The sequence below is a fragment of the Hyperolius riggenbachi genome, chromosome 7 (assembly GCF_040937935.1).
Source record: "Hyperolius riggenbachi isolate aHypRig1 chromosome 7, aHypRig1.pri, whole genome shotgun sequence".
Taxonomy (NCBI): Eukaryota; Metazoa; Chordata; class Amphibia; order Anura; family Hyperoliidae; genus Hyperolius; species Hyperolius riggenbachi.
Genome location: NC_090652.1, coordinates 38,782,052 through 38,794,856, shown reverse-complemented (window position 1 = coordinate 38,794,856; position 12,805 = coordinate 38,782,052). Strand labels below are relative to the sequence as shown.

The window sequence follows — 12,805 nt, the reverse complement described above, 5'->3', positions numbered from 1 at the left end:
CAATGCTGATTCATAACTTGGAACTTTTGACATAAGAGTTCTGTTTAATGCTGCAGGACTAAATACTCAAGTTTCATTAGGTTCTGTTCTATTTCATTTTTTAATTTTTTTTATTTTGTAACACTGTTTTTATTGGTGTTTCAGTGTTTCCTTATGCAAATATGTACAAACTGTATATAAACAACAAAACATATACACGATTTAGAACATTAAATCATGAATCATGAAAAGAACATAAAACCATCAATTAAGAAAATAATCGTAATGCTGCAGCGTTTCACCAGAAAGTAATAGTAATGCAGCAGCATTTCACCAGAAAATAATCATAATATGAGAGCTTTTTACCAGAAAATACACTTATTCGGCAGCGTTTCACCACAAAATACACTTATTGCGGCAGTGTTTCACCAGCAAATACATGTATTTCGGAAGTGTTTCACCAGAATATAATCATAACGCGGGAGCGTTTCACCAGAAAATACAGTTATTGTGTATTTTGTATCGTACGTTGTGTATAAGCCTGTCTAATATGCATCTCATTGGCTCGCCAACTTGCCTTTGTTTAATCAATTAATAATACAGTCTGGGCGAGTACCTTGCAAAATACAAAACATGTCCAGTCTTTAATGCTGAAAACACCAGTCCCCATTGGACCTTGCAGTGCATATAATATATATATATATATATATATATATATATATATATATATATATATATATATATATATATATATATATATATAGATACATAGATACATACATACATACATACATACATACATACATACATACATACATATATATATATATGAGAAAAAGAGGGGGATATCCGCAACACAAGCATATAAATAAATAATCCACCAAGTGTGCTAGGGCTCAGTATATAGCACAAAGGGAGGGAAAAAGAAAGCCCATATATACAGCACCACTGGTAAAGTTCAAAAAGTTTATTCCATGATTCAAAAAACATTAATAATTGACACAATGAGATTCAACACAATGTTAAAACCAATTAAAACATACGGCAAGAACAAATCACTGCTGCAAAGTATCAATCATATATTCATTGGTATTATGAAATAATAGCATCACAAAAAATACAATCATGTAATATCATAATATTAATACTGGTAGCACAGTGGGCATCTAACAAGAGCCCAAAGATGCCTATGAACCCGGGTTCAGTAATAAAGTGCAAGTAACAATGTATAGAACAATGTGTGAAAATGGTCTTGTGCAAATAAGCAAATAATTAGTGATACATAAATCCTAATAGTGCACAATGGCTGTAAACACACAACAAGAGCAGCCTAAAGATAAAGTGCATGAGGAAGAAAGATGGAGGTGCAATCAAAGAAGATACTTATCCCTGGGTGTGATGCAGGCAGCAGGAATGGTAGGTATCCCTCAGGACAATCCCGCTAGCTCCGCGGGCGTCACCCCGCTTTGAAGGAGAGAGGACACGTTGATTTATTCCCTCAGATATAACATTATCAATGATGCAAATATATGACTGGCCCTACCAAATAATGAAGGGGAGAAAGCAGGGGAGTAACTAGGAGCCACCTGGCCCCCCTGAAGAGATTCTGATGGCCCCTCCCCCCCATGGGGTCCGCTCAGGGACGTTTTGGGGGGCTGGAGGGGACGCAGCATTAGGGGAAAGCCATGGCCACACTCGGCGGGGACGCCCCCCCTCACCTCAGGCTCTCCCCTCTGCGCTCCCCTCCAGCTTAAATTAGTGTCTGGGCAGTGGCGGGCAGTGGGCAGATACATACCTTCCTTGCGTTCCACCACGTATACTCCTCGCTCTAGTGTCTGACGCTACTTCCTGTTTATACAGGAAGTGACGTCAGATGCTAGAAAGAGGAACATTCCCGGTGGATCGCAAGGAAGGTATGTATCTGCCCGCCACTGCCCAGACACTAATTTAAACTGAAGGGGAGAGCCCCGAGGTGAGGGAGGTGAGGACCGTCCCCCCTCCCTGCCGAGTGTGGCCATGGCTTTCCCCTCATGCTGCGTCCCCTCCAGCCCCCCAAAATGGCCCTGGGCGGGCCCCAGGGGGGAGGGGCCGTCAGAATCTCTGCAGGGGAGCAGAGACTGCAGGCCCTATTGTTACGCCCATGGAAGAAGGGATGGGGAGAAGAGATCACATATTTTTATATCTTCTTGATGCTGGAATAGACAATTATGTTGCATTTAAAGATATATAGATCACAGGAAATTGTTCATACAGGATGAGACTTGACTAAAATAACACAATCAGTTTTATAAACTGGCTGATGAAAATGAGTTCATCTCTGTTTTTATTAGGTGGACACTAGAAATGATGCCTGGATCTTCACCCTGACGGTTCTGCTGAGTAGTGCCCTTGTGTATAACAGCAAGGAAACCATCGATCTTAATGCGCTCAACAAATTAAAGTATGCTTTTATAACAGTCTACCGGAAGATGTCACATTTGTCTGTGGTCTGGTGTGGAAGTTCAGGAAGAAGAAGCAATTACTGAACTCATAGATGATATGTCGAGTACTTGATAGTTATCAATAAGATCATTTACATTAATTTCAGTTCTAGATCAATGTCGGGATTAATTTATTTTTCTTGCACATCATCATCCACCTCCTCATCCTCTTCCTCCATGCCCCCCCCCCCCTCCCCATTCACCTCCTCCTCTACACAGTTCATATCCTCCTTATCCTCCTACTCATCCTTCCTATTCTCCATATCCTCATCATCACCATCATCCTCTCCCTCATCCTTCTCTTAGTTCCCCTTCTCTACCCCATACGCCTCTTTATCTTCACTGTCACACTCCTTCTCATACTATCTCTACTCCTTCTTTTAGCAATAAAGTGGTACTAGTAAAAACATTAACAGCCATAGCAGCGGTCGGTGCTGGATTTCTGTGAAGGCCACAAAGGTCTGGGCCTTGGGTGGCTGCAGGCCAAGGGGCACCTGGAAATGAAAGAGGGGTTAATACATATGAAAGATGAGGCAGAAAATGGGGAGCAACACGTGAAAAAGGAAAACTGATGTCCAAGGGAGTTGTTCATGAAAGAGAGAGGCTGCTGTACATGGATGATACACACGGAAGAGGGGGCTGCACATGGAATGGGAGGGGGGCTGCTGCACATGGAAGGGGAACCGCAAAATACTTAGCCTAGGGGCAGAAAATGTATAAATCCAGCCTTGGCAGTAGTAATAGTAGTAGCATTGGAAGAGGAACTAGCAATAGGAGTAGTTGTGGTAATAGAGGTATTGGTAGTAGCATTGGAAATAATATATAAGTGATAGTATCTGTAGTAGTAGTAGTAGCAGGAAAAGTAGTAGTAGTAGTAGTAGTAGTAGTAGTAGTAGTAGTAGTAGTAGTAGTAGTAGTAGTAGTAGTAGTAGTAGTAGTAGTAGTAGTAGTAGTAGTAGTAGTAGTAGTAGTAGTAGTAGTAGTAGTAGTAGTAGTAGTAGTAGCAGTAGCAAAAATGATCTTTCATCCCCATAAGTGGAATTTCTAAATTAATTTGACTTATTACCAGTTTTTGTTGTTCTAAGTTTGATTCTCTGACTACTAAGGAACTGCTTAGGAACTTAAGGAAAAATGTTCTATCTCCTTAATAACCTTCCACAGATTTGTTGGGGAATTAGCTGAATTAATTAAAGTGAGATCAGAGGACAAACAGGATAACGATAAAGACTTTTCCAGACATTTTCCCATCTTTATCTGGGCAGTGAGGGATTTTCTTCTGGAACTGAAGATAGAAGGACAATTGATATCAGAAGATGAATATCTGCAGAATGCGCTACAGCTTAAAGATTGTATGTATTGCTCTATATTCTGCATTATCTATACTCTTAGCCATTGTACAGAAGCCATTACAATCATGAGCCGTGGAATTGATTCTACAACACAGTGGAATCCTAATATCTGACATGGAGAAAATTAAATATTTCTTTAAAGGACAACTGTAACAAGAGGGATATGGAGGCTGACATATTTATTTCCTTTTAAACAATACCAGTTGCCTGGTTGTCCTGCTGCTCCTCTGCCTCTAAGGGCTCATTCACACTTTGTGCTGCACTGTCAGTTTTGACGCAACACACATAGGCCTCAATTCACTAAGCTTTATAGAACACTTTATCCAATGTTTAATAATTTACCTCATGAGTAAAATCTAATTTTGAATTCACTAAGGTGTAATAGATTTATCGAATGTTTTAGCGATAAAATGTTCAATAAATCAATAACACCTCAGTGAATTCAAAATAAGATTTTACTCATGAGGAAAATTATCAAATGTTTGATAAAGTGTTCGATAAAGCTTAGTGAATTGAGGCCATTGTGTACGATCCCCATGGCAACATGAAAGTCCTTAGACTTTCATGTTACCATTCACAGCTGTGTGTTCCCATGCCTAATGATGTAACGTGTCTGGGAATATCTTATCGCACGATGCACACGTTTCCCGATGGGTTCTACTGTTTTGCCGCTGCCAAAGTCTGCGCTTTAACGCACCTGACATGCATTCCATGCAATGGGAACGCATGCGTAAAATTGCTTGCTTGCACTGCACGTGTCGCCTGGTGATGCAATGCATGCTGCACTTATTTCCATTGGAGATAGTCTCATTGCAAAAGTACCAGTATGAGAGCCCCATTGAAATATAACTGCATCGCATTGGGATGTGATTGTATTGCTCATTGCACCGCAACGCAACAGACAAGTGTGAAACAACATATGTAGATGTAACAAAATATAGATGCCATCAGCATTACTGTAATAAATTACTGGTGTCTAAAAATTACAGCTGGAACCAAATAGGAGGTTTTTGCCCCTATTTATCATTGTGCCAATGGCCTAAGTCTGCATTAAAAGGGGTTGCACCACACAGCAGAGAGCGAGATTTAGACATGAAAAACTTTAAAGGAAACCAGAGCTGGATTAAGTTAAACGTTTTGTACATACCTGGGGCTTCCTCCAGCCCTATGCGCACGGATCGTTCCAACGCTGCCATCCTCAGTCTTCTCCTGCTCCGGTACCGGGTCCCATAACTGCAGTCAGTCGGGGACAGTCTGCGCAGGAGAAGTGCACCCTCTATGCATCTCTCCAGTGGCTGCTGTAGAGTTACGCAAAGAGCGCACTTCTCTTACGTCAGACTGGCCGTGACTAGCTGAAGTATACGGGACCCGGTACTGAAGAGGGAGAAGACTGAGGATGGCAGCGTTGGAACGATCCGTGCGCATAGGGCTGGAGGAAGCCCCAGGTATGTACAAAACTTTTAACTTAATCCAGCTCTGGTACACTTTAAGGCTAAGTTCACAGTGAGACGTTAAAGGGAACCAGAGACTCCGGACATGAAAAAAGAAAAAAAGATTGCATACATACCTGGGGCTTCCTCCAGCCCCATACGCACAGATCGATCCCACGCCGCCATCCTCCGCTTCCTGGATCTGCCGATACCTGGTCCCGTCACTTCCGGCGGACGCGGGCAAATGTCCGCATGATCAGGGGATCCCTCCATATCCTTACGCGTATGGCTGCGCAGTATGCAGCTGCACGCGTAAGTGTATGGAGGGAGCCCCTGTGATGCGGACAATTGGCCGCGTGATGCCGCCGACTGGCCGAAACTACAGGACCCGGAACCGGCGGATACAGGAAGCGGAGGACGGCGGCGTGGGAGCGATCTGTGCGTATGGGGCTGGAGTAAGCCCCAGGTATGTATAAAATCTTTTTTTATGGCGTCTCTGGTTTCCTTTAAAGTGGCACGTTAAAAGAATATTTAACACAGAATAGCGCACTGCAATGAAAAAGCAATGCCCTGTTCACAGTGCACACGTTGCGTTGGTGTCTAACGCTGCACGTTAAGTGAAAGTACTGCATGCAGAGCGTTATACACATTATTAGCTGCTGTATCTGCTGTATGTGATGGTAACGCAGTGTTAAGTTGCATAGCAACTTTTTTTGTGCATTGTGTTGTAATTTTGCGTTGCAACTTTAACGTTGCATCGAAATGCAACGTCCCACTGTGAATCTAGCCTAAATAGCTTAACTATTTGTTTTGCCTTATTGATATTGTTCTTCACGATGTACTTTTTCATTTCATAAATTACTTTCAGTGATTACGTGTGATCTTTTAGGGGAGTAGAAAGAACCCCAGGCCCCTCCCCAATTTTTTTATTTATGGGATCCCCTAGACCCCCCTTCACAACCAGGCACACCTCCCCTCAGCTAAATGCATGACAACTCCCTCATCCACATAGTAAGAGCACATGGAGCAGTGTAATATTTATATGGTCTCACTGTGTTGGGTCTCTTCTTCCTCCTGGTAGCCACTCACCATATGGTGACATGCATCAAAAGCCAGAGGATGGCCGCATGGAGCATGAAGCTGCCAGGAGGGAAGGAAGACTGGAAGCATCGCTGAGGCAGGCAAATATTACACTGCTCACTACACTTAGGGCCCTTTTACACTTAAAGTGGTCTGAAAGTCAGCATTTCTACTTTACTCTAAAGGACTCCTCACAGCTTTAAAGATACTATCTCAAAAACATTTTTTTTAGCAGAACATCACTGAAATGGTTAAACAAAGCACTTTGTCTTGCTATTCAACTTCAAATCCGCATCCAAACTGGAGGTAACAGTATTTTTAGTGAATGATTCACAATCTCTGCGCCCAATTGACACTTATATTAGCTGCAGATTGAAGAGACAAGGGTGACCCCTTCCTTATTTAATATTTATTTATTGTATTTATAAAGCGCCAACATATTACGCAGCGCTGGACATTAGTTTAGGTTACAGACAATATTTAGGGGTGACATACAGCAATATGACAATACAGGAATACAAGAAAACCAGATCACGCAGCACAGTATGAGTACAAGGTAATGCTTAGTCACTGGAGGGGAGCATGGAGATTAGGCAAGTTAGGTTCGCTCAGATGCCTAGCATGGGTTCACAGTAATGGAGGTGCATGATCAGGTAAGACACAAAAGGAGGAGGACCCTGCCCAATGGCTTACAATCTAGAGGGAGAGGTAAGGACATGAAAGGTAGGGGACAAGTGTTCAGTTGTGGGTTTAGAGCACTTGTGAGGGGTAGTAGGCCAGAGTGAAAAGGTGAGTTTTGAAGGCTTTCTTGAAGATGTTGAAGGAGGGGGTTGCACTAATGGGTGGAGGTAGGGAGTTCCATAGTGTTGGAGCAGCTCTTGAGAAGTCCTGGAGGTGTGCATGGGACTGGGTGATGCGGGGGGGGGGGGGGGCGGTTAGGCAAAGTTCATTGGAAGAGCGGAGTGAGCGGCTAGGTGTGTACCTCTGAGTAAGATCGGAAATGAAGGTTGGACAGGTTTTGTGGACAGATTTGTCACAGGTCACAGTATCTTGAATCTGATTCTGGACTGGATAGGAAGCCAGTGGAGGGATTCTAGGAGCGGATCCGCCGTGGTGGAGCGATGGGAGCAGCGGATAATTCTGGCTGCCGCATTCATGATGGACTGCAGTGGGGCTGTTCGGATCATAGGGAGACCAGACAGAAGGGCATTGCAGTAGTCAAGGCGAATTCCTTGTCAAGAAAGTAAATGATAAACAGTTTTTCTTCATCTGCGCTTCAACCTCAATATTTATAGTAATAATTCAATACATATCTTTGCATATGAAGTATAAAAAAGTTAAAAACACTAAAAACTAAAAGGTTGAGGTGGCTTACCTCATAGACGACAACTCAATTTGAGCAGAAATTCGAGGCGCCCCGAATGTGGCTATCAGACTGCAGTGGCACTTTGTTTGGCCTGAGGAAGTGGGCTAGATCCCACAAAACGCGTTGCCTGTGCATATTAATAAATATTTCTGCTCAAAGTGAGTTGTCGTCTATGAGGTAAGCCACCTCAACCTTTTAGTTTTTAGTGTTTTTAACTTTTTTATACTTCATTGGGCGCCTCTTTACTCCCTTCTATGCCATTATTTGCATGAGTACTCAAGCACATTTATGCTACTTATTATCATCTTAAACGAGCCACAGTGCATCAGGCTCCAGCTGTATCAATCTGTTTGCACTCAAGAAGATTGCAATTATATTGCACCCAACTATAGTATCTAGACTAAGGAAACTTTGAAACCTTCAATCATTTTGGGGTCTTATTTTGCCATTTATCTTTTTATTTTTATATTCTCATTTTTATTATTATTATTTTTTTTAATTTTTAATTTTTTTTTTTAGTTTTTTTTTTTTGGACACAACCTTGTCCCCTTTTTCTGAATGCATGTTTTTGCGTGCATGAGATGTGTAAGCTCGGTGTGACGACGCTGCAGCACCTTACAGATGTTGTGTATACAGCACCAGGGAAAGTATGTTTTTATGCTATTTTAATAAATGTTCATGTGTTCATATGCAAAGATTTGTATTGAATTATTACTATAACTATTGAAACGCAGATTAAGAAAAACTGTAACAGTATTTTTGTTAACATTCCAATGTTGATACATGTGTGTATAACAAGTAAAAAAACATTTTCTGAGAAGCTGTCTCTGCTTCAGGCACACACACAGTTCAGAACAACTCATTAGAAGATTTTAATATATTATAAAAAGCAGTTAGAATAAAATGCAATGGCAGTTTTCAGGGCAAGAAAAACTACATTTTGGAAATTTGTAAACAGACATTATTTCTTGTAGAAATACAGACTTTTATTGAATGCTATGTCAGCGTTTCAGACCACTTTGCATTGGTATCCGTTAGTGTGCATTTGTGCACCCTGCTACATGTTTTTTCCAAAGCAGTGCATTGTTGAAAAAGATTTCAGTTAAAATGCGTTAAGTGGGAACTGTGCCATAGGAAAACATGGGCATTACTATGAAAATGATTTTTCTTTCAGTTAAAACTGAGAGCAACTAATTAAGTGTAAAAGGGCCCTTACTCTGCACGGCCCCTAAGGTTGTGAGGATATTTTTACACCAGTGTAATCTAATTTGCTCCCGACCAATAATAGTTTACATTTTGTGCAGTAGTGATTTGAAAATTGATCCCATTGATCGGGAGCATGGACATGTTGGAAACTATTGTTTCAATCTGTCGAGCTGATGGAAAATTGCATTGTGTATACCTAGCATTAAGGTGGCCATACACTGGTCGATTTGCCATCAGATCGACCAACAGATAGATCCCTCTCTGATCGAATCTGATCAGAGAGGGATTGTATGGCTGCCTTTACTGCAAACAGATTGTGAATCGATTTCAGCATGAAATCGATTCACCATCTGTGAAGCTGCCGCTGCCGCCGCCCCCCTGCATACATTACCTGATCTGGCCGGCGCAAGTCCCCCGGTCTCCGCTGTCTTCTTCTCTGCTCTAGACTCCAGCTTCACTGTACTTCCTGTCCGGGGAAGTTCAAACAGTAGAGGGCGCTCTACTGTTTAAACTTCCTGCCGGGACAGGAAGAAGTGAAGCCTGCCGGACTTGGAGCCCAGCGCGGAGATGAAGCAGCGGTGACAGTGGGGATACACGCAGGCTGGATCAGGTAATGTATTGACGCTGTATTGCTTCAGTCGTCGGGCATTTGAATGCCTCTATCGGCACACTCCCGACCCGCCAGCGATCGAGCAACATCTTACGCACGGACAGGAACGACGGCAATCGACGGGAACGATTGATTTCAGACGGAAATTGATTGTTCAGTCAGCGTTTGGGCATTGATTTCACAGCCGAATCGATCACAGTGATCAAATCGGCTGTATATCGGCGGGAAAATCGGTAAGTGTATGGGCCCCTTTAGACTACTTTGTGCTGGGTGAAAGGAATTTTTGGCAACAATGTTTACAGACTACATCCTTTTTGAGACGCTCCTGGAAGGCCACCCAAAACGTTTGACTCAACAATTGTCAATGTTAATTATTATTAATAGAGTGTATATAGACATGCTATATAGTCTATAAAAACTGGAATAATTTTATTTGTAAACATTGATGTAAAAAATACTACTGTATCGCACAGAATATAATGTCAAATATATAGTTTGTGGCTGTTTAAAAAGATCTCACGTGTATAAATACTTCTAAAATCAACTGTATCATGGACAGCAATAAATCTGAATATTTAAAAAAACTTTTCCACTTTACCAATGAAAGTGAAATCTAAAATAACCATCATTTCTACAATTCCTAATCCCTGTACCACAGCTGGAAACACAAGTAAGGACGCCGAGTTTAATAATGTCAGGAAATCCATCCGGATGTTTTTTGGAAACCGGAAATGTTTTGTCTTTGATTTGCCTACAACTAATGGAGAACATCTTCAGAGACTCGATGAAGTATCGGAGGACCAACTCAATGCCCGTTTCATGTCTCAGTGCCAGACGTTCTGCGACTACATTTTCAAGAATGCTGAAGTCAAGAGAGTGCAGGACACAGTCATGATCACTGGGCAGCGTAAGTTCAGCAAAAATGGGATTCTTTCTTAAATTGAAAGAATGAGCACAACTGTGACTACATTTTAGCCTAATAATTTAACTACCATTAATTTGTTACAATTAAAGTGTACCTGAAGCAATAAAAAAAAAAAGAGTTTGATACTTACCTAGGTAGAAGGAAGCCTCTGGATAGTCCAGAGGTTTCCCGTGTTCCTCACCCCCACCAATGCCAGGCGCAGAACCCTGGATCATTGGATCATATCAGAGAAGAGCTAGTAGGTTATGTTCATGTGGCCACGCTCCCCATTGTGTCTGGCCATACTGAGCCTGCATGAGTACAGCTGGGCCTGTGCAGTTAACCAAAGCCACTTGCCCACAAGCAGATTAGTGCTACTCTGCAGGCATGGCCATACTCAATGGCAAAAGATATAGAGTAATTGCACGGAATACTTACACTTCACTGAAGCTAACTGATAACATTACCATGTGCTGGACAAATTTTCAGATTGTCGTGCAATTAAGTAATTGTTGTGCAAACAAAGCATAGAACGTTCTCTGCTTCCCCCCTGGATACAGCAGAAGCTTTTTTTTTTCATCGTTTATTCAGCTCAAAACACTTGGCCAGATTTCTAGAAAGGCCACAAAGGCGTGGCTGCAGTCCAAGGGGGCACCTGGGCATGAAAGACTGGTTGCTACATTTGAAAGAGGAGATTGAAAATTAGGAAGCAATACATGAAAAGGGGAATCTGATTTTTGCTTGTACTGCACGTGTTGCCTGGTGATGCAATGCATTATGAGTTTTATGCTGTGTTTAATGATTTAGAGCATAGATGAAATTTGAATGTCATACCACTTTAATAAATGATCTACAGTCAGCATTGATTCTGCAGCTATTGAATGTCTGGTAGCGTTCACTACTTCCATTGAGTTGGAAAAAACAAAAAGAAAATAGTTTTTTTTCCCAGTGCTTTCACTGCTTTGCTTACTTACTACATATTATGGAATTATCAGGATTTCTCATAAAGTAGCATTATGCTGCAACACATAGATTTACACTTGCTATTTTGCATGTAAGACCTTAACCAATTACATTTTCTCCGAAGGTTTCTCCCAAGAGACATTTTTTCCTCTTATCTAAAAAATAATTTTATTGTGTTTAGCAACTATAAAAAAAAGTACTAAAAAGAACATAAAAAAGTAAAACAAAACTTATTTTGAATAATGTCTTGCTTGGAGGGATCTTCAATCAAAGGTATTTTATTGGAAAGGTTTTTTAGATATCTGTTTGGACAAAACTCATGAGAAACATTAATAGGAAATTGGCTCCAAATCTTGCTGCTCAAACCTTCATGTCTGTTTACCATACAATGCATAAAATGATGAGCAAGTGAGTAGTGTTGGGCGAACAGTGTTCGCCACTGTTCGGGTTCTGCAGAACATCACCCTGTTCGGGTGATGTTCGAGTTCGGCCGAACACCTGACGGTGCTCGGCCAAACCGTTCGGCCATATGGCCGAACTAAGAGCGCATGGCCGAACGTTCCCCGAACGTTCGGCTAGCGCTGTGATTGGCCGAACGGGTCACGTGGTTCGGACCCGAACGCGCTCTGATTGGCCGAACTGTCACGTGGTTCGGGTAAATAAATACCCGAACCACGTCATATCTCCGCCATTTGTCTGTGGGTTTAGCTTTGGGTAGGCAGGCAGGGTAGTTCGCGCTCCAGCCACGCTAGCCAGGGTCCCCCCCAGTCATTGTGTGTCGCTGCTGGGAACAGTAGTACACCGCTCGTTCAGCCACACTATATAGCATTCTGTGTACTGTTCTGTGTCTGCTGGGAACAGTAGTACACCGCTCGTTCAGCCACACTATATAGCATTCTGTGTACTGTTCTGTGTCTGCTGGGAACAGTAGTACACCGCTCGTTCAGCCACACTATATAGCATTCTGTGTACTGTTCTGTGTCTGCTGGGAACAGTAGTACACCGCTCGTTCAGCCACACTATATAGCATTCTGTGTACTGTTCTGTGTCTGCTGGGAACAGTAGTACACCGCTCGTTCAGCCACACTATATAGCATTCTGTGTACTGTTCTGTGTCTGCTGGGAACAGTAGTACACCGCTCGTTCAGCCACACTATATAGCATTCTGTGTACTGTTCTGTGTCTGCTGGGAACAGTAGTACACCGCTCGTTCAGCCACACTATATAGCATTCTGTGTACTGTTCTGTGTCTGCTGGGAACAGTGGTACACCGCTCGTTCAGCCACACTATATAGCATTCTGTGTACTGTTCTGTGTCTGCTGGGAACAGTGGTACACCGCTCGTTCAGCCACACTATATAGCATTCTGTGTACTGTTCTGTGTCTGCTGGGAACAGTAGTACACCGCTCGTTCAGCCAGACTATATACCATTGTTTA

The 12,805-nt window shown here is 42.3% G+C and overlaps 1 protein-coding gene across 1 annotated transcript in view; it reads left to right on the top strand.

Moving 5' to 3' along the window:
• LOC137525979 (guanylate-binding protein 1-like) overlaps positions 1-12,805 on the top strand; it is a 98,611-nt gene that overhangs the window by 28,228 nt on the left and 57,578 nt on the right. The window contains exons 9-11 of the mRNA XM_068247190.1: positions 2,310-2,419; positions 3,621-3,808; positions 10,159-10,407. Coding sequence (XP_068103291.1) covers positions 2,310-2,419; positions 3,621-3,808; positions 10,159-10,407 — 547 coding nt within the window. The remainder of the gene's footprint in view (positions 1-2,309; positions 2,420-3,620; positions 3,809-10,158; positions 10,408-12,805) is intronic.